At 52.8% G+C, this 26159-nt stretch overlaps 1 protein-coding gene across 2 annotated transcripts; it reads left to right on the top strand.

Moving 5' to 3' along the window:
• The first annotated feature begins 606 nt into the window (after positions 1-606).
• Positions 607-24127, top strand: VPS33B (VPS33B late endosome and lysosome associated). Of its 2 annotated transcripts, XM_054713372.1 has the most exons (23): positions 607-910; positions 3650-3730; positions 4518-4579; positions 7083-7132; positions 7976-8043; positions 8727-8772; positions 10013-10107; positions 10903-11007; positions 12726-12822; positions 13029-13106; positions 13274-13347; positions 14156-14242; positions 14423-14513; positions 15671-15745; positions 15974-16038; positions 16156-16210; positions 18854-18900; positions 19982-20114; positions 20690-20763; positions 21969-22070; positions 22958-23033; positions 23391-23507; positions 23808-24127. In XM_054713372.1, the coding sequence occupies exons 1-23, from the start codon at positions 815-817 to the stop codon at positions 23885-23887; spliced, it is 1854 nt and encodes a 617-aa protein (XP_054569347.1). In that variant the 5' UTR covers positions 607-814; the 3' UTR covers positions 23888-24127. The 2 variants fall into 2 exon arrangements, with proteins under 2 accessions (XP_054569347.1, XP_054569348.1); XM_054713373.1 differs by lacking the exons at positions 3650-3730; positions 4518-4579 and having other exon boundaries at positions 892-910.
• Positions 24128-26159: the final 2032 nt, after the last annotated feature.

The following is a 26159-nucleotide window of genomic DNA, read 5'->3' as shown; positions in this document are numbered from 1 at the left end:
CACAGTTTACCCATTTTCCCACGAATGGCATTCTTAAGTCAAAACTCCAGTACCCAAAGGTCACAGCCAGCGGGACTTAGCATTCTTCTCTTCCCTCCACCTAATTCCACCTCCATCGGTCTGCATCTCTCCTGCAGCTCGGAAGCCTGGGAGCCGCTAGCTAGCCCAAAGCTGAAGAGTAGGTTTGATTGACAGTCAAGATCCCCAATGATCAGCGCCTTTCATCCTTAATAGGTTTCACCCATTGTACGAAGATGAGAAACTCGAGCTAGTGCCCCACCCTCGCGTGGGTGCGCCGGGAGAATTGAGTGTGCCCTGAAACACTCGTTTTATCATGGGCACACTCCCCCCGGGCCAGAAATGAGACTGGAACGTCTGCGCGTTGACTTTCGTTTGAAATGTCCCTTCCCGGACACCGTCCAACTTCCGGGTACACAAAGCGCCGGTCCAGCGAATGGGACTTCCGGAAAGTCCCGGAAGTCGCTTCTGCCTGTCAGAAGGCGGTGTTCTCTCTGCAGCAGGGAAGCCCGGAATCCTGCTCCCCGGCGGAGTGGAGCCGGGAGGGCCGGGTCGGGACTTGGGGGGTGGGGTTGAGGGTGGGGGGCTGCGAGGCCTGAGGCGAGGGCATCCCGAGGCTGCCGCTGTCTGGCCGGGAGGTGGCCATTCATTCCTCGAGCGCCGCTGAAGAGTGAGGGCCCCTTCCGTGCCCAGCCCTGAAGGAGCCACCCCTTGCGCTTACCCCGGGCTGCTGCCGGCCTTCGGAGAGCGGAGGGCGACCCTCTTCGTGCACCCCGCGGCTCAGGTGACCGCGGCCATGGCTTTCCCCAACCGGCCGGACGCCCCCGAGCTGCCCGACTTCTCCATGCTCAAGAGGCTGGCCCGAGACCAGCTCATCTATCTGCTGGAGCAGGTCAGTGCCCGCCACGCCGGGCCCTTGACTGCACTCACCGGACACACAGTTCTTTGGAATCCCTTGGAGCCTGTTCTTGGTCTTCGATATTGTCCTCGGAGCTTCTGGGGCAGGCCCAAAATGAAGCCCTCGGGGAGGGAAACCAGAGGGCAGTAACAGCTGCCTGGCACCTGGGCAGAGAGTTCATGGAAACCATTTTTTTCCATGCAGGCATGGGAGACACCCTAGTGCGAGGCATCACTGGGATGGGAAGGTGGTTAAGACATCTTTGTTATTAGGGCGCTCACACTCCAGGAGGAGCCGTATGAGACACAAACCACCCCCCACACGGGGTATCATGTGGCGAACGAGTGACAGCAAGGGTGCGGGAAGCGATCAGAGTAAGCAGTCATTTCTAGCTGGAGTGATCTAGGCGTTTCCAGGAGCCGGAATGTGAAGAATAAGCCCATTTTCCTTGGAGATGGGAGACCAGGTTCTTGGCAGGTGATTGGTAGGAGCAAGATGGAGGAACCAGGGAAGGAGGAGGCGTGTTCAGGGAAGAGAGTGGTCAGAAGTTACACAATAGGCAAGAATTTTTCCCCATCTGTGGCGTGAAGCAGTTCTTTTTTTTTTTTTTTAATCTTTATTGTTGAAAGTATTACATATGCCCCCTTTCCTCCCCCATAGACCTCCTCCAGCCCACCCCTGCCCACTGCCCCAGGCACTCACCACCCCACTGTCTGTGACCATGGGGTTATGCATCTCTGCATACAAGGTCTTTGGTTGATTACCTCCCCGCTAACCTCCCTCCCCTGCCTTCCCTCAGAGATTCCGCACTCTGTTCCATGCTTCCACGTCTCTGGATCCACTCCATTCATCAGTTTATTTTGTTAATTAGATTCCACATATGAGTGAGATCATGTGATACTTGTCTTTCTCTGACGACTGACTTATTTCACTTAGTGTGATACTCTCTAGGTCCCTCCATGCTGTCTCAGAGGGTAAGAGATTCTTCTTTTTCACAGCTGCATAGTATTCCATGGAATAAATGTACCATGGCTTTTTTATCCACTCATCTACTGAGGGCACTTGGGCTGTTTCCAGATCTTAGCTACTGTAGATTGTGCTGCTATGAACACAGGGGTGCATACATTTTTTCTGATTAATGTTTCGGATTTCTTAGGATATATTCCTAGAAGGGAGAAGGAGATAGATACTCATATTAGAGGCCCGGTGCATGAATTCGTGCATGGGTGGGGTCCGGCCAGCCTGGCCAGGGGGAGGGGACATGGGCGGTTGGTCGGCCTGCCTGCTGGTTGAACTCCTGATCGAGGGGACAATTTGCATATTAGCCTTTTATTATATAGGATTACACTGAGTAGCCAGATTATTATGCGTTCAAAGATCATCATAATCTGGCCACTCTGTATATTTTTATTGATTTCAGAGAGGAAGGGAGAGGGAGAGAGAGACAGAAACATCAATGATGAGAGGGAATCATTGAACGGCTGCCTCCTGGGTAGCCCGGAATCTGGGCATGTGTCCTGGCCGGGAACCGAACCTCCACCTCCTCCTGGTTCATAGGTCGATGCTCAACCACTGAGCCACGCCAGCCGGGCTCCATGTGACTCGTAAATAACATCTTTTGTTCACACCGCCAACCAGCCGAAATCAGGTCCTCATTCACTGCCACATGCTGGGGCTGCTTGCCTCCAGCTTCTCCTGTCTCCAATCCATTTTACCCATAAGTCCCAGGTTCATCTACCTGACATTCCCAGCTGAGAGGATGCTTCAGTGAACAAAAGTAACCCCCTGCGCCCCCCCCCCCCCCCCCCCCCCCCCGTGCCATAGAGGATCAATTCCAGACCCTCTAACAACTGTTTCAGTCTTGCTTTCCACCCTTCCCCTACATCCGGACTGAAAATCACTGCCCTCTATGTACCTTATACATCAGCCCAACTGAATTGCTGTTTTTTTGGGGTTTTTTAAAATATATTTTATTGATTTTTACAGAGAGGGATAGAGAGTTAGAAACATCAATGATAGAGAAACATCGATCCGCTGCCTCCTGCACACCCCCTACTGGGGATGTGCCCGCAACCAAGGTACATGCCCTTGACCGGAATCGAACCTGGGACCTTTCAGTCCGCAGGCCGATGCTCTATCCACTGAGCCACACCAGTCAGGGCTGAATTGCTGGTTTTGATCTTACGGTTCAGCCTCTTCTCTGTCCCTGTTCTTTGCTGGATTACCCTCTAACTGAGTCACTGCCACCCCCCCTCACACCCCCCACTTTCCAGGCCTAGTTGAGAGGAAATTTGCAATGACTTCCCTCCCCCCTGCCACTCAGTGTGACCTCACCTTCCCCTGGCCAGGTGAGGGAGCGTTAGGAGTGATGATGCCGGAATCAGATGACCGGGGTCGTGGGGAGGCTGAGTGGAGGAGGCGGTGGGGAAGCGGGCGGTGACCCAGGACAAGGCCACAGGCCGGCAGGAGGGCGGAGTGACCAGGAGTTAACCTAAGAAAGAAGGTGAAATATTTTTCTGCTGGTGCAGAAAATGAGAAGATGAAATAGGTGAGTAGATAGAGAAATGTCAACTGTTTATATGACGTCAGCAGTACATCAGGTGCCGGGGTCGATAATGTCTGGCGCCCTTCCAGGGCCGAGGCTGGGGTTCTGGTAGACACGTGGCTGTGTGAGCTGGCAGCTGAGGGAGCGGGTGTGACCTCGGAGTGACCCAGGGTACTGTGTGTCTTCAGCTTCCAGGGAAAAAGGACTTGTTCATTGAGGCCGATCTCATGAGCCCTTTGGATCGAATCGCCAGCGTCTCCATCCTCAAGGTACCTGCCCTTTCCTCCAGGCAGATTCTTTCCTCACTAAACAGTTTTTCTTTCTTTTTTTTTTCTTAAAATATATTTTATTGATTTTTTACAGAGAGGAAGGGAGAGGGATAGAGAGTTAGAAACATTGATGAGAGAGAAACATCGATCAGCTGCCTCCTGCACACCTCCTACTGGGGATGTGCCCGCAACCAAGGCACACGCTCCCGACCGGAATCGAACCTGGGACCCTTCAGTCCGCAGGCCGACGCTCTATCCACGGAGCCAAACCGGTTTCGGCTTTCTTTCTTTTTTTAAATATATTTTTATTGATTTCAGAGAGAGGAAGGGAGAAGGGGAGAGATGGAAACATCAATGATGAGAGGGAATGGTTGATCAGCTGCCTCCTGCACGCCCCTCACTGGGGATTGAGCTCACAACCCGGGCATGTGTCCTTGACCAGGAATCGAACCCTGACCTCCTGGTTCATAGGTCGATGTTCAACCACCGAGCCATGCCAGCCTGGGCCAGTTTTTCTTTTGAGGAACAGTACAAATTACTAAAGTGTGACTACCGTTGTAGGGTAAATGGAGGGTAGTTGGAATGGATGCTATTGTCTGTTGTTTTTGAATTGTTTTATTTTTGGTTTTTCTGTGGACAGTTTGAGGAAGGTTCAGTGAATGGCTGTGAGGGAGGCAGTTTGATCCCCACAATTAGCATGCATAGGAGCCCAAGCCCCCTGCTTCTGTGTCATGCTTTGGGTCTCCATGCACCCTGTGTCCCTTGTCTTGTTGGCTTCTCCCGGCAGCAACACGAAGTAGACAAGCTGTACAAGGTGGAGAACAAACCCGTCCTGAGCTCCAGTGAACAGTGAGTGTCTGGGGGCACCCGGCTCGGCTCCCAGCGGGAGGACGCCCCTGCACTTTGCCCTCGATGCGCCCGTGGCTGAGATCTGGCAGCGTAACGCTTGTGATACGGTTCCCCTCCCTGCTCTTGGACAGTTTCGTGCGAGGTTATGCTTTAGCCCCTTATTCTGTCTTCCTTTCTGCAGTTTCTCGCTCCCTTGTCCTCTTCTCTCTTGTCCAGTCTGCCACCTCTAACCAGATTGATGAAGCTTTCAAGAATATTTTCATTGCCCAGCTGGCGTGGCTCAGTGGTTGAGCGTCGACCTATGAACCAGGAGGTCAGGGTTCGATTCCCAGTCAGGGCACATGCCTGGGTTTCGGGCTCGATCCCCAGTAGGGGGCGTGCAGGAGGCAGCTGATCAGTGATTCTCTCTCATCATTGATGTTTCTATATCTCTCTCTCCCACTCTCTTCCTCTGAAATCACTAAAAAATATATATATTTTTTAAAATATATTTTATTGATTTTTTACAGAGAGGAAGGGAGAGGGAGAGAGAGTTAGAAACATCGATGAGAGAGAAACATTGATCAGCTGCCTCCTGCACACCCCCTCCTGTGGATGTGCCCGCAACCAAGGTACATGCCCTTGACTGGAATCGAACCTGGGACCCTTCAGTCCGCAGGCCGACGCTCTATCCACTGAGCCAAACCAGTTAGGGCTAAAAATATATTTTTAAAATACATTTTTTCACCGTGCTCTTCTCAAGAACCATCAAGTCTTCTCTTACTTACCGAGTCGAGTGCAGATTGCTCATCGTGCAACCCATGGGAACCTTCAGTTGGGCCTCACGTGGCCTTTGCAGCCTGGTCTCTCACGGGGCCCTCAAGCCTCCGCTGGACACGTGCTTCCCAGCTACGTGCACATGGCATCCCCCTTCTGGCCGCCCCATTCACTCTGCCTTGAAATGCCCCGCTGTCCTCACTGCTCCTGTGAAACACACCCGCCTTCAGACCCCAGCGCCACCTCCTCCATGAAGCCCTCCTCCTCCGGATCTCCAGGGTGTTTAGTGTTTGTCACACACTGCCTGTTGTCTGCTTTTTGTTTTTCTTTTCTTTTCTTTTCCTTTCTTTTTTTTAGTTAATCCTTACCCGAGGATATTTTTTTCCATTGCTTTTTCAGAGAGAGTGGGAAGGAGGGAGAGAGAGACAGAGGAGAGAGAGAGTGAAACATCCATGTGAGAGAGACACATTGATTGGTTGCCTCCTTGAATGAGCCCTGACCGGGGCCTGGGATTGAACCGGCAACCCGGCTACATGCACTTGACCGGGAATTGAACCTGAGACACTTCGGTGCCTGGGCCGACACTCTAACCACCGAGCAGCACCAGCCAGGGCTGTTTTTCTTTTTTTTTTCTTTTTTAAATTTTTAAAAATATATATTTTATTGATTTTTTACAGAGAAGAAGGGAGAGGGACAGAGAGTTAGAAACATCGATCAGCTGCCTCCTGCACACCCCCCACTGGGGATGTGCCCGAAACCAGGTAGGCACATACCCCTGACCGGAATCGAACCTGGGACCCTTCAGTCCGCAGGCCGAAGCTCTATCCACTGAACCAAACCGGTTTTGGCCGTTTTTCTTTTTAATACTTTTCAATCTTAAGTAATGTACACCCTCACTTAGAGGAAAAATTCTCCTGGGTACATGGAGAATACATCCAAGTTGGAAAAACATTTTATATACCTTCTTGTATTTTTTAAAAATATGTTTTTATTGATTTCAGAGAGGAAGGGAGGAGAGAGAGATAGAAACATCAATGATGAGTCAGAATCACGGATCGGCTGCCTCCTGCATGCCCCCCACTGAGGATCGAGCCCACAACCAGGCATGTGCCCTGACCGGCAATCGAACTGTGACCTACAGGCTCCTAGTTCGATGCTCAACCACTGAGTCATGCTGGCCAGGCAACCTTTTTTGTTGTTGTTGTTGTTGTTTTTTTAAATATATTTTATTGATTTTTCACAGAGAGGAAGGGAGAGGGACAGAGAGCCAGAAACATCGATGAGAGAGAGACATCGACCAGCTGCCTCCTGCACACCCCCCACTGGGGATGTGCCCGCAACCAATGCACATGCCCCTGACCGGAACCGAACCTGGGACCCTCCAGTCTGCAGACTGACGCTCTATCCACTGAGCCAAACCGGTTTCGGCTTTTTTGTTGTTTTTAAACACGTGTTTGATACTTTTTACATGTGTGCATCTTACTTCGCCTGACAGATTGGGAATTATTGGAGAACAGGAACTCAGCGTTCCCCAGAGGGGTCATTTGCTAAGCACAGTGTCCCTGCTGTCGGGAGGGGAGTCTGTGGTCAGATCTGGCCCGGCCGTGGCGAGGCTGGGAACTGGAGGCCAGTCCAGGGGAGCCGATGGGGAAAGAGTGGGGTGTTGTTTCAGTTTCGTCAGGTGGTGCTGTCTGTCACCAACCTCATGACTCTCCTTCCCTGAGGTTTTTCCCTTTCTCTCCCATAGATTGTGCTTCTTGGTCAGACCCCGCATCAAGAACATGCGATACATAGCCAGTGAGTATGCCGGGGTGCGCCGTGTCACTGAGACCTGGGGAGGGGTGGTGAGATCGAAGGGCCTCGGCTACAGGGACCCTTTCCTAAGTAAAGAGGTGTTGGGGTTGGCCATACCACGTCGAGGACAACTGCTCAGTAGGGACACAGACAGTAGGGAGGTGAGGGCCTGTGCTGGGGGCAGGAGCAGGCGGGGAGAGGTCAATGGCAAGGAAGGAAACATATGTAATACTTCTAACAATAAAGAATTTTTAAAAAAATAAAAGGAGCCCTTGCCGGTTTGGCTCAGTGGATGGAGCGTCGGCCTGCGGACTGAAGGGTCCCGGGTTCGATTCCTGTCAAGGGCATGTACCTGGGTTGCGGGCACATCCCCAGTAGGGAGGTGTGCAGGAGGCAGCTGATCCATGTTTCTCGCTCATCGATGTTTCTAACTCTCTGTCCCTCTCCCTTCCTCTCTGTAGAAAATCAAGTATATTAAAAATAATAATAATAATAATAATAATAATCTTAAAAAATAAATAAATTAATAAAAGGAGCCCTAGCAGGTTTGGCTTAATGGATAGAGCACCGGCCTGCAGACCGAACAGGGTCCCAGGTTCAATTCCGGTCAAGGGCACATACCCGGGTTGCAGGCTCCCTCCCCAGTAGGGGGCGTGCAGGAAGCAGCCGATCCATGATTCTCTCATCATTGATGTTTCTATCTCTCTCTCCCTCTCCCTTCCTCTCTGAAATCAATAAAAATATATTAAAAAAATAAAAATAAGTAAATAAAAGGATAACTGCTCCCTTGCTTCTCCCCTGACACGGGGCCCATGGCCTTCTGGGTTGCATTCCTCCTGTCTGTAGATCTCGTCAACGCTGACAAGTTGGCCGGCCGAACGCGAAAATACAAAGTGATCTTCAGCCCTCAGAAGGTGAGTTTGGGTCCTGATGGCGGTGGCACAAGGCGGGACAGGATTCGGGGCGGGGAAGGGGCCAGGGGCCTACAGCTCCATCTCCCTGAAAGCCAAGCATGTGTGATGGCGACCACCTGCTGCCGTCTCACTAGGGTAGGCCTGATTGTTTAGCAGGGGGTCTGTCAGCAAACTGCCCCGAATACAGACTGTGGGACGTGAGAGCTGGCCTCTGCATGTCCCTTCCGTGACAGCTGAGGTGCCTTCTTTGCAAAGCTCTTCCAGGGAACAAAGAGTTAGGCTCCATGATTCCAGTGCCCTTTCTTTCTTTTTCTTTTTTTTAAATATGTATTTATTGATTTCAGAGAGGAAGGAGGAGGGAGAGGAAGAGAGAAACATCAATGATGAGAGAGAATCATGGATCGGCTGCCTCCTGCACGCCCCCTACTGGGGATCGAGCCCACAACCTGGGCGTGTGCCCTTGACTGGGAATTGAACCGTGACCTCCTGGTTCATAGGTCGACGCTCAACCACTGAGCCATGTCGCTTTCTAGATCCAAGCCTGGTGCGCTTTCTAGATCCAAGCGCCTGGGTTCCCTGACTGGGTCAGTAAGTGTTGTCCTGGTCAGTGATCCTGGAGGAACTCCCAGGGAGGAGAGAAGAGGGGAGCGGTGTTTGCTAATCGGCTTCCTCTTCTCTTTCAGTTTTACGCCTGTGAGATGGTGCTGGAGGAAGAGGGGATCTATGGAGGTGAGAGGAGATGAGAGAGTGGAAAGGAACCGCATGTGCAGAAGGAATAGTGTCCTTCTCCCCACCCCCCCCACCCCAGTCCCCACCCCTTCCTGTCTCATTCCTGCTGGCCCAGCGGGAGGAGAGGTGCCTGAGAGTGGAAGGAGGGGGACAGTGGGGGAGGATGCGGGGGCTTATCGCTGCTAATCGCCAGCTGCTCTGCCCTTACCTCCCAATAACATGCCTTCCCTCCCCTGTGTATCCCTCACTGCGTTCTCCACGCAACACGCCCCTGAGGGCGGCACCCCCCTCAGGCGCCCTGCAGTAGCGGAGAAGAAAGCCCTTCTCCGGGTCCTCCCCACGGCCTCCCGCCTCTGCCACCTGGTCCTTTCCCGGCCCCTTTGCCTGTCACGTGTCACGTGCCACTCCCTTCTCCTGACTCACTGCCCTCCAGCCATGGGGATGTCACCCGTGATTTTCCTGTTGCCCAGAATATTCCCCAGCCTACACGCTTCACCCACCACATCTTATTTAGAGTCACAGCCTAAAAGTCGCTTCTTTTTTAAAAATATATTTTATTGACTTTTTACAGAGAGGAAGGGAGAGGGATAGAGAGCTAGAAACATCGATGAGAGAGAAACATCGATCAGCTGCCTCCTGCACACCCCCTACTGTGGATGTGCCCGCAACCAAGGTACATGCCCTTGATCGGAATCGAACCTGGGACCTTTCAGTCCGCAGGCCGATGCTCTATCCACTGAGCCAAACCGGTTTCGGCTAAAAGTCACTTCTTTAGGGAAGTCTGTCCTGCACCCTGCGTGAGGTTAGACCCTGAGATGTTTGTGCTCACGGATGGCTGGTTTACTTCTTTGTAATTAGGTCTGCCTTGTGCGTGTCCCTCCCACTAGACTGTAAGGGTCTCCCCAGGACACAGGGCACGTTCATTCTCTTCTCCACTGTGTACCCCAGTGCCTGCACGCGTCTTCCACTCCACTGGTATTTGCCGAATCAGAAATGAATGTTCCCTTATAATGAAAACACACCCCTTCTCACGTCGTATGACAGGCTGTCGTGTACACGTCTCCTTTTGTTCCCAGACTCTGAGCTCCTCGGGGCCAGGCTGTGTCTCGCTGGAAGCCGTGCTCAGTGCAGTGCAGGCCTGGGGAGGCGCTCAGACGTCTCTAGGCAACCGGTGGGCGTTCCCCCAGAAGGTGGAGGCACGTGGCTTCTACAGGGAGGCTGATGATCTCTGTCCCCACAGATGTGAGCTGCGACGAATGGGCCTTCTCTTTGCTGCCTCTGGATGTGGATCTGCTGAGCATGGAGCTGCCTGAATTTTTCAGGGACTACTTCCTGGTAAAGGCGGGGACCCTTGGGTCTTGGCATCAACGGCTGGGGACAAACAGGGGGTCCAGTGGGCTAGCAATATTGATGCACCTTCATCCAAGTCCTGTAAATTTTTTAAAAACATTTTATTTATTTACTTACTTATTTATCAAATGTATTTTTATTGATTTCAAAGAGGAAGGGAGAGGGAGAGAGAGATAGAAACATCCATGATGAGGGAGATCATTGGTCAGCTGCCTCCTGCACGCCCCGACTGGGGATCGAGCCCAAAACACGAGCATGTGCCCTTGGCCAGTATCGAACCGGGGACCCTTCAGTCTGCAGACCGATGCTCTATCCACTGAGCCAAACTGGCTAGGGCAGTCCCGTCATTTATTATGCATGAGAGAAATTAGGAGATTGAATGCCACTGATTGTGTCCTTTGGGGCCAAAATGAACGCTTCATTTTTATTTTATTTTTTTTTCTAAAATATATTTTATTGATTTTTTTACAGAGAGGAAGGGAGAGGGATAGAGAGTTAAAAACATTGATGAGAGAGAAACATCGATCGGCTGCCTCCTACACACCTCCCACCGGGGATGTGCCCGCAACCAAGGCACATGCCCTGGACCGGAATCGAACCTGGGACCTTTCAGTCCACAGGCCGACACTCTATATCCACTGAGCCAAACCGGTCAGGGCGAAATGAACTCTTTCAAGCATTCCCCACACCCTACCTCTGCCCCAGGGCTCGGGGGCTAGCACCATCCTGATGGGTCTGTCGGGCTGACCCGCACCTTTGTGGCCCCTGTGGTCCCTGCAGGAAGGAGACCAGCGTTGGATCAACACTGTGGCCCAGGCCTTGCACCTCCTCAGCACGCTCTACGGCCCCTTTCCTCACTGCTACGGGATTGGCAGGTGCGCCAAGGTGAGCGCTGGCAGGGCCTGTTCCCCCTGTTCTCCCCACCATGGACTGTCCACCATCCGGGGCATCTGTAACAGGAAGTGTATTCTCTCCCTGGCTTTCATTGTTGCCACATAGTCCTCAGAGACGGGAACTGGTGTGGCTAACAGAGACGCAAAAGCTAGGGCCTCTTCGGCAACATTCCTGAATCTCTCTCTCTCTCTTTTTTTTCCTGAATCTCTTTTTGTTTAAAGTATATTCTTATTGATTTCAGAGAGGAAGGGGCAGAGAGATAGAAACATCATTGATGAGGCCGAAACCGGTTTGGCTCAGTGGATAGAGCAGTCGACCTGCGGACTGAAGGGTCCCAGGTTCGATTCCGGTCAAGGGCATGTACCTTGGTTGCGGGCACATCCCCAGTGGGAGGTGTGCAGGAGGCAGCTGATCGATGTTTCTCTCTCATCAATGTTTCTAGCTCTCTATCTCTTTCCCTTCCTCTCTGTAAAAAATCAATAAAATATATTTAAAAAAATAAAAAGAAGAAGAAGAAACATCATTGACGAGAATCATTGATTGGCTGCCTTCTGCACGCCCCCCACTGGGGATCGAGTCCGAAACCCAGGCATGTGCCCTGAATGGGAATCGAACCATGACCTTCTGGTTTATAGATTGGCGCTCAACCACTGAGCCACACAGGCCGAGCAGCACACCTGAATCTCTTTATATTTGGAATGGGGATGGACGGGGAGGGATAGGAACAGATGGGGCCTGAGCAGGTGATGTTGTTAATTATCAGCTCCCCTCTTATTGGGGCACAACTGTAGATCTGCCTCAGTAAGTTCCACAGGAAGGGGGTGGCTTCTGTAGATGGACTACAGGAGGGACTTGGACACAAGATTAAGAATGTCTCTCTTTTTTAAAAAAAATATATTTTACTGATTTTTTACAGAGAGGAAGGGAGAGGGATAGAGAGCTAGAAACATCGATGAGAGAGAAACATCGATCAGCTGCCTCCTGAACACTCCCTACTGGGGATGTGCCCACAACCAAGGTACATGCCCTTGACCGGAATCGAACCTGGGACCCTTCAGTCCGCAGGCCGATGCTCTATCCACTGAGCCAAACCGGTCAGGGCTCTCCCTTTTTTTTTTTAGTTTGTTGATTTGAGAGAAAGAGAAACATCTTTTTGGTACTCCGCTGGTTTATGCATTCATTGGTCGAACCCACAACCTTGCATTATTGGGACGATGCTCTAGCCCAGTGGTCGGCAAACTCATTAGTCAACAGAGCGGCAAACCACATGTGGCTCGCGAGCCGCAGTTTGCCGACCACTGCTCTAGCCAACTGAGCTACCTGGTCAGGACAAGAATGTCTTGTATTTCTTACAATTGCATGTGAATCTATAAATATCTCAAAATAAAAAAGTATAATTGTGGCTCAGTCGTTGACCATCGACCTATGAACCAGGAGGTTACTGTTCAATTCCCAGTCAGGGCACATGCCCGGGTTGTGGGCTCGATCCCCAGTAGGGAGCAGGCAGGAGGCAGCCAATGATTCTCATCATTGATGTTTCTCTCTCTCTCTCTCTCTCTGTCTCTCTCTCTCTCTCTCTCTTTCCCTCTCCCTTCCTCTCTCTGAAATCAATAAAAAATATATATATAGTCTTTAAAAGTATAATTAAAACAAAACAAAATTAAGAATTTTTTTGTGGGGGAAAAAAAGAATGTCTTGGTGCCTGGCAGATGTCACATGAGTTGTGGAGGAACCTGGAGGAGGAGGAGGACGGGGAGACCAAGGGCCGGAAGCCAGAGATTGGCCACATCTTCCTCCTGGACAGAGGTACCTCATGCTGCCACTCCTCTGTCTCTGGACCCAGACGCAACGGGAGTGTGGAAATCGCGGTGGCCCAGACGGGACCCTCAGGCTGGGCTGTGCAGGCAGCAGTGGTTGGGGGTCCGGGGGAGGCACTGGCTCTCATCCTGAGCGACCCGGGCAGCAGGCTGTGGCTGGCGGGGGGCCCTCACGGTCAGGGGTCTGGGTTGCAGACGTGGACTTTGTGACGGCGCTGTGCTCCCAGGTGGTTTACGAGGGCCTGGTGGACGACACGTTCCGCATCAAGTGTGGTGAGTGGCATCCTGGCGAGATGGAGGGGCCCTCGGCACGGGGCTGGCAGGGGGGACCCAGGCGCCGAGGGAACGGTGGCTTCGCATCGTGTGGAGGCCCTTTAATGGCAGTGCTGGGAGGGGCGGCCTCGTGGGAGACCCTCATCGCTGTCCCCTTGCTCTCCAAGGGAGCGTCGACTTTGGCCCAGAAGTCACCTCCTCTGACAAGAGCCTGAAGGTTCTGCTCAACGCCGAGGACAAGGTGCGGGTGCGGGTGCTGGCAGTGGGCTTCCCCCGGGCTCAGCTCCCACTCGGCGGGGGCACCGCCCTGGGAGGGGAAGCTGAGTCCACAGGACGGAGGGACCCCCACCAGTTAAGAGCATACCCCAGGCCCTGGCCGGGTTGGCTCAGTGGATAGAGTGTCAGCCTGCGGACTGCAGGGTCCCCGGTTTGATTCCGGTCAAGGGCACATGCCTCGGTTGCGGGCTTGATCCCCCACCTGCAGGCGGGTTAGGGTGTCTCTCTCACATCGATGTTTCTCTCTGTCTCTCCTCCTTCCTTTCACTCTTCCTAAAGTCAATGGAAAAATATTCTCGAGAGAGAATTAACAAAAATCTAAATTAATTGATTGATTGATTAAAAAAGACAGACAGTTAAAAAAAAAGGCATGCCCCAGGGCACGTAGCAGGTATTGACATCGAATGCCTGCTGCCGGCTCAGCTCTCCTCTTACTCTTTTTTTTTTTTTTTAAATATATTTTATTGATTTTGTTACAGAGAGGAAGGGAGAGGGTTAGAGAGTTAGAAACATCGATGAGAGAGAAACATCGATCAGCTGCCTCCTGCACACCCCCACTGGGGATGTGCCTGCAACCAAGGCACATGGGAATCGAACCTGGGACCCTTGAGTCCCCAGGCCGACACTCTATCCACCGAGCCAAACCGGTTAGGGCTCCTCTTACTCTTGCTGGAACCGCTGAGCACCCTTCCTGTGCTATCGTGACCTTGACGAGGAAGGAAGGACCAGGCGTGGTCCGTACAGAAGTCCTTCCCGTCCTGTTCCCCTCGCAGGTGTTCCATGAGATTCGGAACGAGCACTTCTCCAACGTCTTCGGCTTCCTGAGCCAGAAGGCCCGCAACTTGCAGGCTCAGTACGACGTGAGGCTCCGAGCCCCGGCCCTCGGTTCTCTTTCCTCAGCGGCTTCCCCAGGCTGCTGCCCCTCGGCCAGCGCTCTGATACTAGGACAGGGTCCCTGACTTTTTCCGGGGTCGGTGGGGACCGAGGGAGCGTGGTGGTGGCCTTGGGAGGGCGGTGGTGACCTTGGGACTTGCCCGCAGCGCCGCAGAGGCATGGACATCAAGCAGATGAAGAACTTCGTGTCCCAGGAGCTGAAGGGGCTGAAGCAGGAGCACCGTCTGCTGAGTCTGCGTAGGTGTTGGCTGGGGGCAGGGGGCCTGGGAGCTGGGGACTGGGGGCTGGGAGCTGGGGGCTGAGGGGCTGGGGGCGGGGAGCTGGGGGCTAGGGGCTGGGGGCGGGGAGCTGGGGGCTGAGGGGCTGGGGGCGGGGAGCTGGGGGCTAGGGGCTGGGGGCGGGGAGCTGGGGACTGGGTGCTGGGAGCTGGGGGCTGGGAGCTCGGGGCTGGGGTCTGGGAGCTGGGGGCTGGACACTGGGGGCTGGGAGCTGGGGGCTGGACACTGGGGGCTGGGGGCTGGGAGCTGGGGAGGGGCATGTGAGGGGACATCTGCCTCCGGAGAGGGGATCCCTGTTCACTTGGCAGATGATGCTCTTGTTTGGTCTAAAGCCAGGGTGGGGGACGTCCGGCCCGCGGGCCGTATAAGGCCTGTGAAATCATTTGATCTGGCCCTGCCCAGGCATTGGGGGTGAGTTAGTTAAATGTTTGACCAAATAGAGCAGGCTAATTAAATATATATATATATATATTGATTTTAGAGAGGAAGGCAGAGGGAGAGAGAGATAGAAGCATCAATGATGAGAGAGAATCATTGAACAGCTGCCTCCTGGATGCCCCCTACTGGGGATCGAGCCCACAACCCGGGCATGTGCCCTTGACCAAAATGGAACCTGGGACCCTTCAGTCCGAAGGCCACGCTCTATCCACTGAGCCAAACCAGCTAGGGCTAGAGCAGGCTAATTTTTAAGTTGATACTTTTGTATGGCCTGCAAATGATGTTATAAATATCCAAATGGGTCCTAGCTGGTTTGGCTCAGTGGATAGAGCATTGGCCTGCGGACCGAAGGGTCCCAGGTTCAATTCCAGTCAAGGGCAATGCCCAGGTTGGGGGCTCGATCACCAGTGGGGGGTGTACAGGATGTTTCTATCTCTCTCTCTCTCTCTCTCTCTCCCCCTCTCCCTTCCTCTCTGAAATCAATAAAAATATATTTCAAAGTAAATAAATAAAAATAAATATCCAAATGGCCCTTGGCAGAAAAACAGCTCCCCACCCCTGGTCTAGTGAGGGGAAGTGCTTCTCTGCCTTTTGCCTTGAGGTCTTTATTCTTCGAGACAATAAAGGGATGTCCTTCTGGGACCAGGAATGTGTCAGGTCGCTTTGTCCTCTCTGCAGACATTGGGGCCTGTGAGTCCATCATGAAGAAGAAAACCAAGCAGGACTTCCAGGAGCTCATCAAGACCGAGCATGGTGACTGCCGGCCAGCCGGCTCCCAGCCCCGCCCACCCTGGAGAGCCGCGCTCTGGCTCTTCCCAGCCCTCACTGGCTGCGTGGAACTCGGGTTCCTGTTAGACGCCTGGGGGCCCCTTATCCCAGGATGGAGAAGGAGATGGGGAGACAGACACCCGTTAGCCTGTTAGCCTGGACGGCAGCCGCCGCACTGCTCCCGGTAACAGGCTGTCCTCTGGTTACCCGCAGCGCTGCTGGAGGGCTTCAGCATCCGGGACAGCACCAGCTACATCGAGGAGCACATCGACCGGCAGGTGGGAGCTGCCCGGCCGGCGGGGCGGTGCTGATGCGGGGTCGGCCTCCGGGAGGAAGAGGAGAGGAGAACGTGTGTTAGGGAACTTGAACCTCCTTGGCTCTTTCTTCCTGTGCAGGTGTCGCCTATAGAAAGCCTTCGCCTCATGTGCCTCTTGTCCATCACCGAGAATGGTGAGCCCCCGGTACCAGAGATGCCGGGTCAGATCTGTACCATAGGATAGAAGAAATCATCGTGAACGACAGGAATAAATGTCCTAGCGGACAGGACACTTCCCTGTAATTTTGAAGGATTAATTTTTTTAAATATATTTTTTACTAGAGGCCTGGTGCACGAAATTTGTGCACGGGGGGGTGGACCCCTCCAGGGATGTCCGACTGCCTGTTTAGGTCTGATCCTACCTACCTGGATCAGACCTAAACAGGCAGACGGACATCCCTCTCACAATCCAGGACTGCTGGCTCCCAACTGCTCGCCTGCGTGCCTTCCTGATTGCCCCTAACCGCTTCTGCCTGCCAGCCTGATCACCCCTAACCACTCCCCTGCCAGCCTGATCACCCCTAACCACTCCCCTGCCAGCCTGATTGATGTCTAACTGCTCCCCTGCCAGCTGATTGCCCCCAACTGCCCTCCCTTGCAGGCCTGGTCCCTCCCAACTGCCCACCCCTGCCGGCCCGGTCACTCCTAACTGCCCTCCCTTGCCAGCCTGGTCCCTCCCAACTCCGTCCCCTGCTGGCCATCTTGTGGCAGCCATCTTGTGTGTTGGAGTGTCGGTCAATTTGCATATTACTCTTTTATTAGATAGGATTGCTTTCATAGAGGAAAGGGAGAGGGAGAGAGAGATAGAAACATCAATGATGAGAGAGAATCATTGATCAGCTGCCTCCTGGACACCCCCTACTGGGGATCAAGCTGCAACCCAGGCATGTGCCCTAGATCAGAATCGAACCCGGGACCCTTCAGTCCGCAGGTCGATGCTCTATCCACTGAGCTAAACCGGCTAGGGCTCCCTGTAATTCTGTGGATTCTTTCCTCTGTAGAAATAAAGCAGTTTTTTTTTTTTGAGTGAACATCCCCAGGTCATAGGGTAAATTAGTGTCCCCATGCTAAGCAGGACTACATCCAAACCCCCCTCACCCCCAAAACAAGGGCTGTCACAGCTTAGGATCACAAACACATAGAGCAGAGTGGCACCTCCCTTTGCTGCAGTAGGCTTCTTACCTTCAACAAGGTTTCATAATAAAGATGCAGTCCAGCTGGCTGGTGTGGCTCAGTGGTTGAGCTGCAACCTATGAACCAGGAGGTCATGGTTCCATTCCCGGTCAGGGCACATACCCAGGTTGAGGGCTTGATCCCCAATGTGGAGTGTGCAGAAGGCAGCTGATATACGATACTTTCTCATCATTGATGTTTCTATCCCTCTCTTCCTCTCCCTTTTCTTTCTTTTTTTTTTTTTTTTTAAATATATATTTTATTTATTTTTTACAGAGAGGAAGGGAGAGGGAAAGAGAGTTAGAAACATCCATCAGCTGCCTCTTGCACACCTCCAACTGGGGATGTGCCCGCAACCAAGGTACATGCCCTTGACCGGAATCGAACCTGGGACCTTTCAGTCTGCAGGCCAACGCTCTATCCACTGAGCCAAACCGGTTAGGGCTTCCTCTCCCTTTTCTGAAATCAATAAAAATATCCTATATATGCCGAAACCGGTTTGGCTCAGTGGATAGAGCGTCGGCCTGCGGACTCAAGGGTCCCAGGTTCGATTCCGGTCAAGGGCATGTACCTTGGTTGCGGGCACATCCCCAGTAGGGGGTGTGCAAGAGGCAGCTGATTGATGTTTCTCTCTCATCGATGTTTCTAACTCTCTATCCCTCTCTCTTCCTCTCTGTAAAAAATCAATAAAATATATTTTAAAAAAAAAATATCCTATATAATAAAAGGCTAATATGCAAATTGTCCCCTCGGGAGTTCGACCCAGAGCCTGGGAGTTTGATTGCTCGCTGTGACGTGCAATGACCACCAGGGGGCAGCGTGGAACATGGCAGGCGACCAGCAGCAGCCGGGCGCTGAGGGAGCGAGGGAAGGAGGAGGCAGGGAGGCCGGGTGGCGGCGAACCTGATCGCCCCTGAACACCAGCCAGGCCTAGGGACCCTACGCATGCACAAATTTTGTGCACCGGGCCTCTAGTATTAAATTTTTAAAGAAAGATGCAATCCAGGAAGAACGGACAGCCAACCAATTTCATAAACATTTCCCAGAGCCCAACTCTGCAACCTTTAATGGCAGCTTCTTTTTCCTGTTGAAGGCTTCCACCTGAATATTCTTGAAGGGTGCTCTCTCCCCGGAGGAGGGCTTTGCTGATTCTGAGTCCCCTTTGTGGTGGTTGGAAGCCCATTTCTCCTTATCTCAGTGGAGAACCCCATCGAAGACTGGCCTTTGGAACCACGTGACCCCTTCCTGCTCCTCAGCATCTGTGGGAGGGGCCCCGTCGTCCTGGCCCAGAGCCAGGGAGAGGTGCCCGGAAGCCCCACCTCCTCCTCCTGCTGCCTCCCACCTCATTCCCTTCCCAGCCCCTATGGCTCAGGGCCCTTCCTGGCCTGTCCGATCCAGGCTTTATCTTCCAGTGAGCAGGCTTAAATCGGAGAGTCAGTTTAGAATCCTCTGTGTAGGGTGCAAGGTTAACATCCTTTACCGAATCATTCCTCCTGGTTCAGGGTTTCTTGGGGGAAGAGGGTTGGCTGGTTGGTTGGTTTGGTTGTATATTTTAGGACACCTTAGCTGGCTCACGAACCTTTCTTGTCTTCCCTTACCCTCAGGTTTGATCCCCAAGGATTACCGATCCCTGAAAACACAGTATCTACAGGTAAGGCCAGAAGAATGTCTTCTTAAATGTGTTGATTTTAGCAAGAGAGGAGTGGGGGAGCAGGTGGGGAGAGAAAGACAGAGAGAAACATCGATTTGTAGTTTCGCTTATTTATGCATCCATTGGTTGCTTCTTGTATGCGTCCTGACCGGGATCGAACCCACAACCTTGGTGTCAGGACCGAACCCACAACCTTGGTGTATCGGGATGACACTAACCAATAGCTACCCAGCCAGGGCTTCAAAAGAATGTCTTTGTGAGGGAACTTTATGGAGGGGGCTCATTGGACATTTTAAAAAATATATATATATTTATATTGATTTCAGAGAGGAAAGGGGGAGGGAGAGAGAGATAGAAACATCAATGATGAGAGAGAATCATTGATTGGCTGCCACCTGTACGCCCCCTACTGGGGATTGAGCCCGAAACCCAGGCATGTGCCCTTGACCGGAAGTGAGCCTGGGACCTTTCAGTCTGTGGCCTGACGCTCTATCCACTGAGCCAAACCGGCTGGGGCTCATTGGACATTTGTGAACGAGGCAAAAGAAGAAACGGCCCCTTTCCTGTCCCTGTCCCCAGCTGTCTCCATCCGGCCTTCCTCTCAGAGGTTCTCAGGATAGTCACCTTTCAGCAGACACCCTCCCCACGCCCGTTTCTCACGGTGGTGGCCGGTGCCAGGAACACTGAACAATTCAGCTATTGGACCAGGGGCTGAGATCTCGCCCCCCACTCTCCCTCACTTTAGCACCTTGTGAGGCATTGACAAGCTTCCTTCCAGGTCTTTCTGTCACGTGGTATCTCATCTGTGAAGCCTCCCCTACCATCCTCCTATCAGTAGCTTTATCTGGGCTTTAAGGGTTTCATATGCTTTTCTTCTTCTGGGTTTGGTGTTTGGTTATTTCTGATAAGAAAACCTTTTACATGAAGAAGAATGAGCTCCTTAATGCATAGACTGTGCAACCCTCCCATCCCTCGCCTCCCTTGCCGCCCTCGACTCCCTTGCCGCCCTCGCCTCCATGCCACCGAGCAGTGCTAGACCCCTGCTGGGCGCTCAGTAGAGACTCACCTGCCTTTCCTGCAGAGCTATGGCCCCGAGCACCTGCTGACCTTCTCCAACCTGCGGCGGGCGGGGCTCCTGACAGAGCAGGCCCCTGGGGACACCCTCACTGCTGTGGAGAGTAAAGTGAGCAAGCTGGTGACAGACAAGGCTGCAGGTGAGCACGGAGCACGGGGAACCCTTCCCCTCCTCTGCTCTGCACAAGCAGCACCCCTGCAGAGAGCTGAGCAGGAAGCACAGTGCGATTCCTACTGTTACTGTCATTACCGCCACGTCCGCTAGGGGGAGCTGTTCCCGGTTATTGGACACTCACCACGTGCTAAGCCCTTTAGATACGATTTCTCCTTTAATCCTCACAAAGGTTAGTTTTACCTCCATTCTACAGATGAGGAAACTGAGGCTGAGAGGATAAGTGACTTGTCCAAGATCCCTCAAAGAGGAAGTCACATTGGAACCCCAGGTCACTGTGACTCCACAGCCCGTACATTTACGTGTTTGTCCTGTGGGTGGCGTTTAGTAGAGAGCTGGCACCCTGTAGGAAGAGGAAGAGGGGTGGGGAGAGGGTGGTGAAGGTCTCATGACATCCAGGGAATTGTGGATGAACAGCTTACAGATGTGATGGGTCCGGCTACTTGACGAGAGGCGGGCCTGCCATTTCCGGAATGAAATCCTGTGTGGCAGTTTCATGAATCCATTGACTTAGATAAAACCCAGCCCGGATTTCCTCCCCAGGAAAGATCACGGATGCCTTCAGTTCTCTGGCCAAGAGGAGCAATTTTCGGGCCATCAGCAAGAAGCTGAATTTGGTATGTGGAGCAGGGATGAGCGGGGGTACGGGGGTGCCGTTCGGTCCTTGGTGGAGTACTTTGAGTCCACAAAAACCTTTGCAGCTTTTGTTTCTATCAAGATCCTACCACCCTAGCTGGTTTGGTCCAGTGGTGAGAGCGTCGGCCTGCGGACCGAAGGGTCCCGGGTTCTATTCCCGGTTAAGGGCACGAACCTGGTTGCAGACTTCTCCTCGGCCCGCGTCAGGCATTGTGTGGGAGGCAACCAATCAATGTGTCTCTCACATGGATGCTTCTCTCTCTCCCCCTCCCTTTCACTCTCTCTAAAAATCAATGGGGCCGAAACCGGTTTGGCTCAGTGGATAGAGCGTCAGCCTGCGGACTGAAAGGTCCCAGGTTCGATTCCGGTCAAGGGCACATACCTTGGTTGCGGGCACATCCCCAGTAGAGGGCGTGCAGGAGGCAGCTGATCGATGTTTCTCTCTCATCGATGTTTCTAACTCTCTATCTCTCTCCCTTCCTCTCTGTAAAAAAATCAATAAAATATATATTTTTAAAAATCAATGGGAAAATATCCTCGGGTGAGGATTCAAAAACAAGATTCTATCTTTCAGAGCGTGATAGCATGGACTGCACATACTAATGAGATAAGGCACACAGATTCATTCTGTTAGGAAACGTGTAACAAGTGCCTGACGAGGCCAGGGATGGGCTAAAAGTGCTGCTTCAGTGACAGACACGTCCCACGTCACCGAGGCATCGGCGAGGGGGCCCCTTCCCCCCAGCACTTCTCGGGGAGCGTGGGAGCTCAGTCACAAAAATGGGCGGGCGCTGACCAGCAGCCGGCATCTTGTTTTTTTTTTTTAATATATTTTATTGATTTTTTACAGAGAGAAAGGGAGAGAGATAGAGAGCTAGAAACATCGATGAGAGAGAAACATCCATCAGCTGCCTCCTGCACACCTCCTACTGGGGATGTGCCCGCATCCAAGGTATATGCCCTTGACCGGAATCGAACCCGGGACCCTTCAGTCCGCAGGCCGACGCTCTATCCACTGAGCCAAACCGGTTTCGGCATGCAGCCGGCATCTTGTTTGGACTCTTCTTTCCAGGCCGTGGCTGCTCTTCCCTTTAATTGAAGGAAGAACCATGCTTGGGGACCTGCCCCTTCTCTCCGACCCTGAAAACGACTGGAGAGCTGAGCTGTCACTTGCTTTGCCCTCTAGATCCCGCGTGTGGATGGCGAGTACGATCTGAAGGTGCCACGCGACATGGCGTATGTCTTCAGTGGCGCCTATGTGCCCCTCAGCTGCCGCGTCATTGAGCAGGTGAGGACACGTGACCCTCGCTCCCAGGCGTGTGTCTCACTCCCTCTGCTTCCTCCTGGTCCCTGGTCCGTCCCAAGTTTTGACTGCCCTGCTAACGAGCAAGAAATGGGATAGTTGGGCCGCCACGACCTTCCTTTCCTAAACCCCATCCTGTTGCCCTAGCCCAGTGGTCGGCAAACTCATGAGTCCACAGAGCCAAATATCAACAGGACAACGATCGAAATTTCTTTGGAGAGCCACATTTTTTAAACTTAAACTTCTTCTAACGCCACTTCTTCAAAAGAGACTCGCCCAGGCCGTGGTATTTGGTGGAAGAGCCACACTCAAGGGGCCAAAGAGCCGCATGTGGCTCGCGAGCTGCAGTTTGCCGACCACGGCCCTAACCAGTTTGGCCCAGTGGATAGCGCATCGGCCTGCGGACGGAAGGGTCCCGGGTTTGATTCCGGTCAAGGGCACATGCCCAGGTTGCAGGCTCCGTCCCCAGGAGGGGGCGTGCAGGAGGCAGCCGATCAATGATTCTCTCTCATCATTGATGTTTCTCTCTCTCTCTCCCTCTCCCTCCCTCTCTGAAAACAGTAAAAACATTTTTTTAAATATATTTTATTGATTTTTTTACAGAGAGGAAGAGAGAGGGATAGAGAGTTAGAAACATTGATGATAGAAAAACATCGATCAGCTGCCTCCTGCACATCCCCCTACTGGGGATGTGCCCGCAACCAAGGTACATGCCCTTGACCGGAATCGAACCCGGGACCCCTCAGTCCGCAGGCCAACGCTCTATCCACTGAGCCAAACCGGTTTTGGCAACAGTAAACACATTTTAAAAAATAAATAATGAAGCCCATCCTGTCTTAGACCTGAAACTCACTCTCCTGACCCCCCCCCAGGTGCTGGAGCGGAGGAGCTGGCAGGGCCTGGACGAGGTGCTACGGCTGCTCAATTGCAGCGAGCTGGCCTTCACAGGTGCGTGGCCTTGGCACCGGGTTGGGCGGGCCCGAGGTGGCTGGACGCGTCCCTGGTAGCCAGCGTGCCAGGCAAGGGCTGAGTCTGGCCCTAGCTGGTTTGGCTCAGTGGATAGAGTGTTGGCCTACGGGCCCAAGGGTCCCCGTTCGATTCCGGTCAAGGGCACGTACCTCAGTTGTAGGCTCCTCCCTGGCCGGGGCCCTGGTCGGGGCTTGTGTAGGAGGCAACCAATCGGTGTGTTTTTCTCGGTCTTTCCCTCTCTATTCCCCTCTCCCTAAAAATCAATGGGAAAATATCCTCACGTGAGGATGAAACAAACAAAACAAAAAAAGAGCGAGTCTGGTCTGCTCTCCACAGGGGGGACCAAGGACGACAAGGCTCCCAGCGAGTCCCTGCGCCTCATCCTGGTGGTGTTTCTGGGGGGCTGCACCTTCTCCGAGATCTCAGCCCTGCGGTTCCTGGGCAGAGAGAAAGGTGAGCGAGAACGGAAGGGTGACAGCAGGTCCATGGACGGGCCCTGGGCTGCAAAGGGCAGCACTCGGGAAGGTTCTCTGCTGCCCTCTGGGTAGCACCTGCCGTGGGCTGGAGAATTAGGAGCCCAGTTCCAGGACACGGCTAGTCGCTGTGCCCCGAACGTGGCACCCACGTGTCTGGGCCTGTGAACTGGTTCTTGGATCCAGCCCGGGCTGTGGAGGGGGGTTCTGCGTCGCGAGGTCCGTGTTGGGGGCCACTGATCTGCTCTTACTCACCCGGCTGGTGCTTCTGGCTCCCCAGGGTACAGGTTCATTTTCCTGACGACAGCTGTCACCAACAGCGCTCGCCTCATGGAGGCCATGAGCGAGGTGAAAGCCTGAAGCTGCCCCCGGATGCGCCCCCCAGAGTCCGAGTCCCCCCAGCCACCCCGCTCAGGGCTGGGCCACGGGACTTGTCTGGGATTTAGGGGACACATCAGAGGAGGGAGTCACCCTGCCCAAGGATGTTTTCCTGTTTTGGTGATGAAGCACAGCCCATGCTGAGAAGACGTGGAGGAGGAGGGTCGTTGGCTACATCCTGTTTGAGTCCCATTGTAAATAAAGCCTCGACGTTCAGTGTCACGTGTTTCATGCTGCACCAGCCCTTCCATCTTTGCGGGTGAAGCACGGGGTTTCCCGGGGGGGCTTCACGGGCTCCGTGGATTGGACCCTCGTGGCTCTGGGCCGGCTCTGGGTCTTCCTGGAAACTCGCCCTGTTACTGGAGTTTCCAGAACCATAAAACGAGGAGATGGATCAGATAGATGATCCGTAAGCACCCTTCCATTTCTAAAATTCTGTGACTCCTTACACTTAAAAATGTGTCTCTTGCACTAGCCCAGTGGTCGGCAAACTGCGGCTCTGTTGACTAATGAGTTTGCCGACCACTGGGATAGGGGCTTAATCACAAGGAACAACAACAGCCTGTAATTTTTGGAATCGAGAGTCTAGGTCAGTGGTCGGCAAACTCAGTCAACAGAGCGGCAAACCGCGGCTCGTGAGCCACATGTGGCTTGCGAGCCGCAGTTTGCCGACCACTGCCCTAGCCGGTTTGGCTCAGTGGATAGAACGTCAGCCAGTGGACCCAAGGGGCCTGAGTTCAATTCCCGTCAAGGGCACGTACCTTGGTTGCAGGCTCCTCCTGGCCTGGGCCCTGGTCGGGGCTCGTGCAGGAGGCAACCAATTTATGTGTTTCTCTCACATCGATATTTCTCTCTGTCTTTCCCTCTCTCTTCCACTCTCTAAAAATCAATGAAAAAATATCCTTGGTGAGGATTTTAAGGAAGTGTTTGTTATTGTTTCAAATTAAGGAGGCAGCCGAAACCGGTTTGGCTCAGTGGGTAGAGCGTCGGCCTGCGGACTCAAGGGTCCCAGGTTCGATTCCGGTCAAGGGCATGTACCTTGGTTGTGGGCACATCCCCAGTGGGGGGTGTGCAAGAGGCAGCTGATCAATGTTTCTCTCTCATCGATGTTTCTAACTCTCTATCCCTCTCTCTTCCTCTCTGTGAAAAATCAATAAAAAATATATTAAAAAAAAAAATTAAGGAGGCAGTTTAGTTTTCAGCTTTTTCCCCCCTTAGTACCAAATGAGAGATTGTGTCCCCTGTTAGAGCAGTTTCGGGCATCAGCAAATGGTCCTCCTAATTGCAGGTTCTAGTGGCCTTCCTCTCCCTTTACCTTTTAAAAATGTGAACTCCCACGTCTATTAGTGGCCCCTCAGCCCTCTTCAAACCTGATCTCATTGATGCTTTCCTTCTTGAAATTATATTTTTTGAAATCCTCATCTGAGGTTATTTTTTCCATTGATTTTTAGAAAGAGTGGAAGGGAGAGGGAGAGAGAGAGAGACACATCGATTGCTTGCCTCCCTCATGCCTCTGACCAGGACCCGGACCAGGAAGGAGTTTGCAACCAAGGCATGTGCCCTTGACAGGAATCGAACCCGGGACCCTTCAGTTCGCAGACCGACACCCTATCCACTGAGCCAAACCGGCCAGGGCTACACAGTGTTTTAGACGTTGAGCATATGCTCAGAGTGCCCATCACCCAATGAATCTATGACCTGGTTGGCTTCAGCACTACAGCGTAAAGGACATGACGGCAAAATTGTCTTCTCTCTGCATCCTTACCACGCTGGCCTGGGAACATGTGTGAAGATCCCACATCTTTGAAGCTTTCTGAAAAACTGGCAAATTAACAAATAGGATAAAATTTAAACTTGGTACCTCAGGGCCGCTATATTGGTGGGGCAAATGCTGGGCACGCTGCCGACAAGTTAAAGGATGTGGAAAGCACCAATGAGGTTGTTCTTCTTTATTTTATTTTATGTTTACTTTTTTAAAAATAAGAACATTTATTTGGGAAATCACAGAGGTAGAAGAAGTAATTCACAGAAGAAATGGGCTTCGGAAACAAGTCATAGAGGTAAAGGAGGGGTCCCTCGGAGCTTAGAAGTGAGGACGGTAAAGGCGGTACACCTGGGGGTAGCGAGGGGAAAGGGGCAGGCGTGCCCCCCAGAGGGGAAGTGGGGGCTCTTCCAAAAGGAAAATGGGGTTCTGAGTGCAAGCAAGCAAGCAAACATCCTTTACTTTTCCTTCATGGAAAGGGCAAAGGGAGAT

The sequence above is a fragment of the Eptesicus fuscus genome, chromosome 25, assembly GCF_027574615.1.
Source record: "Eptesicus fuscus isolate TK198812 chromosome 25, DD_ASM_mEF_20220401, whole genome shotgun sequence".
NCBI classification, from domain to species: domain Eukaryota; kingdom Metazoa; phylum Chordata; class Mammalia; order Chiroptera; family Vespertilionidae; genus Eptesicus; species Eptesicus fuscus.
This window is presented reverse-complemented; position numbering and strand designations above follow the sequence as displayed.

Bases quoted from the DNA above. Each gene is read 5' to 3' on its own strand.
- VPS33B (XM_054713372.1), top strand. From the start codon at position 815: ATGGCTTTCCCCAACCGGCCGGACGCCCCCGAGCTGCCCGACTTCTCC. The intron at 20,115-20,689 runs GTGAGCACGGAG...TTTCCTCCCCAG, and splicing joins GGTGACAGACAAGGCTGCAG to GAAAGATCACGGATGCCTTC. The intron at 22,071-22,957 runs GTGAGGACACGT...ACCCCCCCCCAG, and splicing joins GCTGCCGCGTCATTGAGCAG to GTGCTGGAGCGGAGGAGCTG.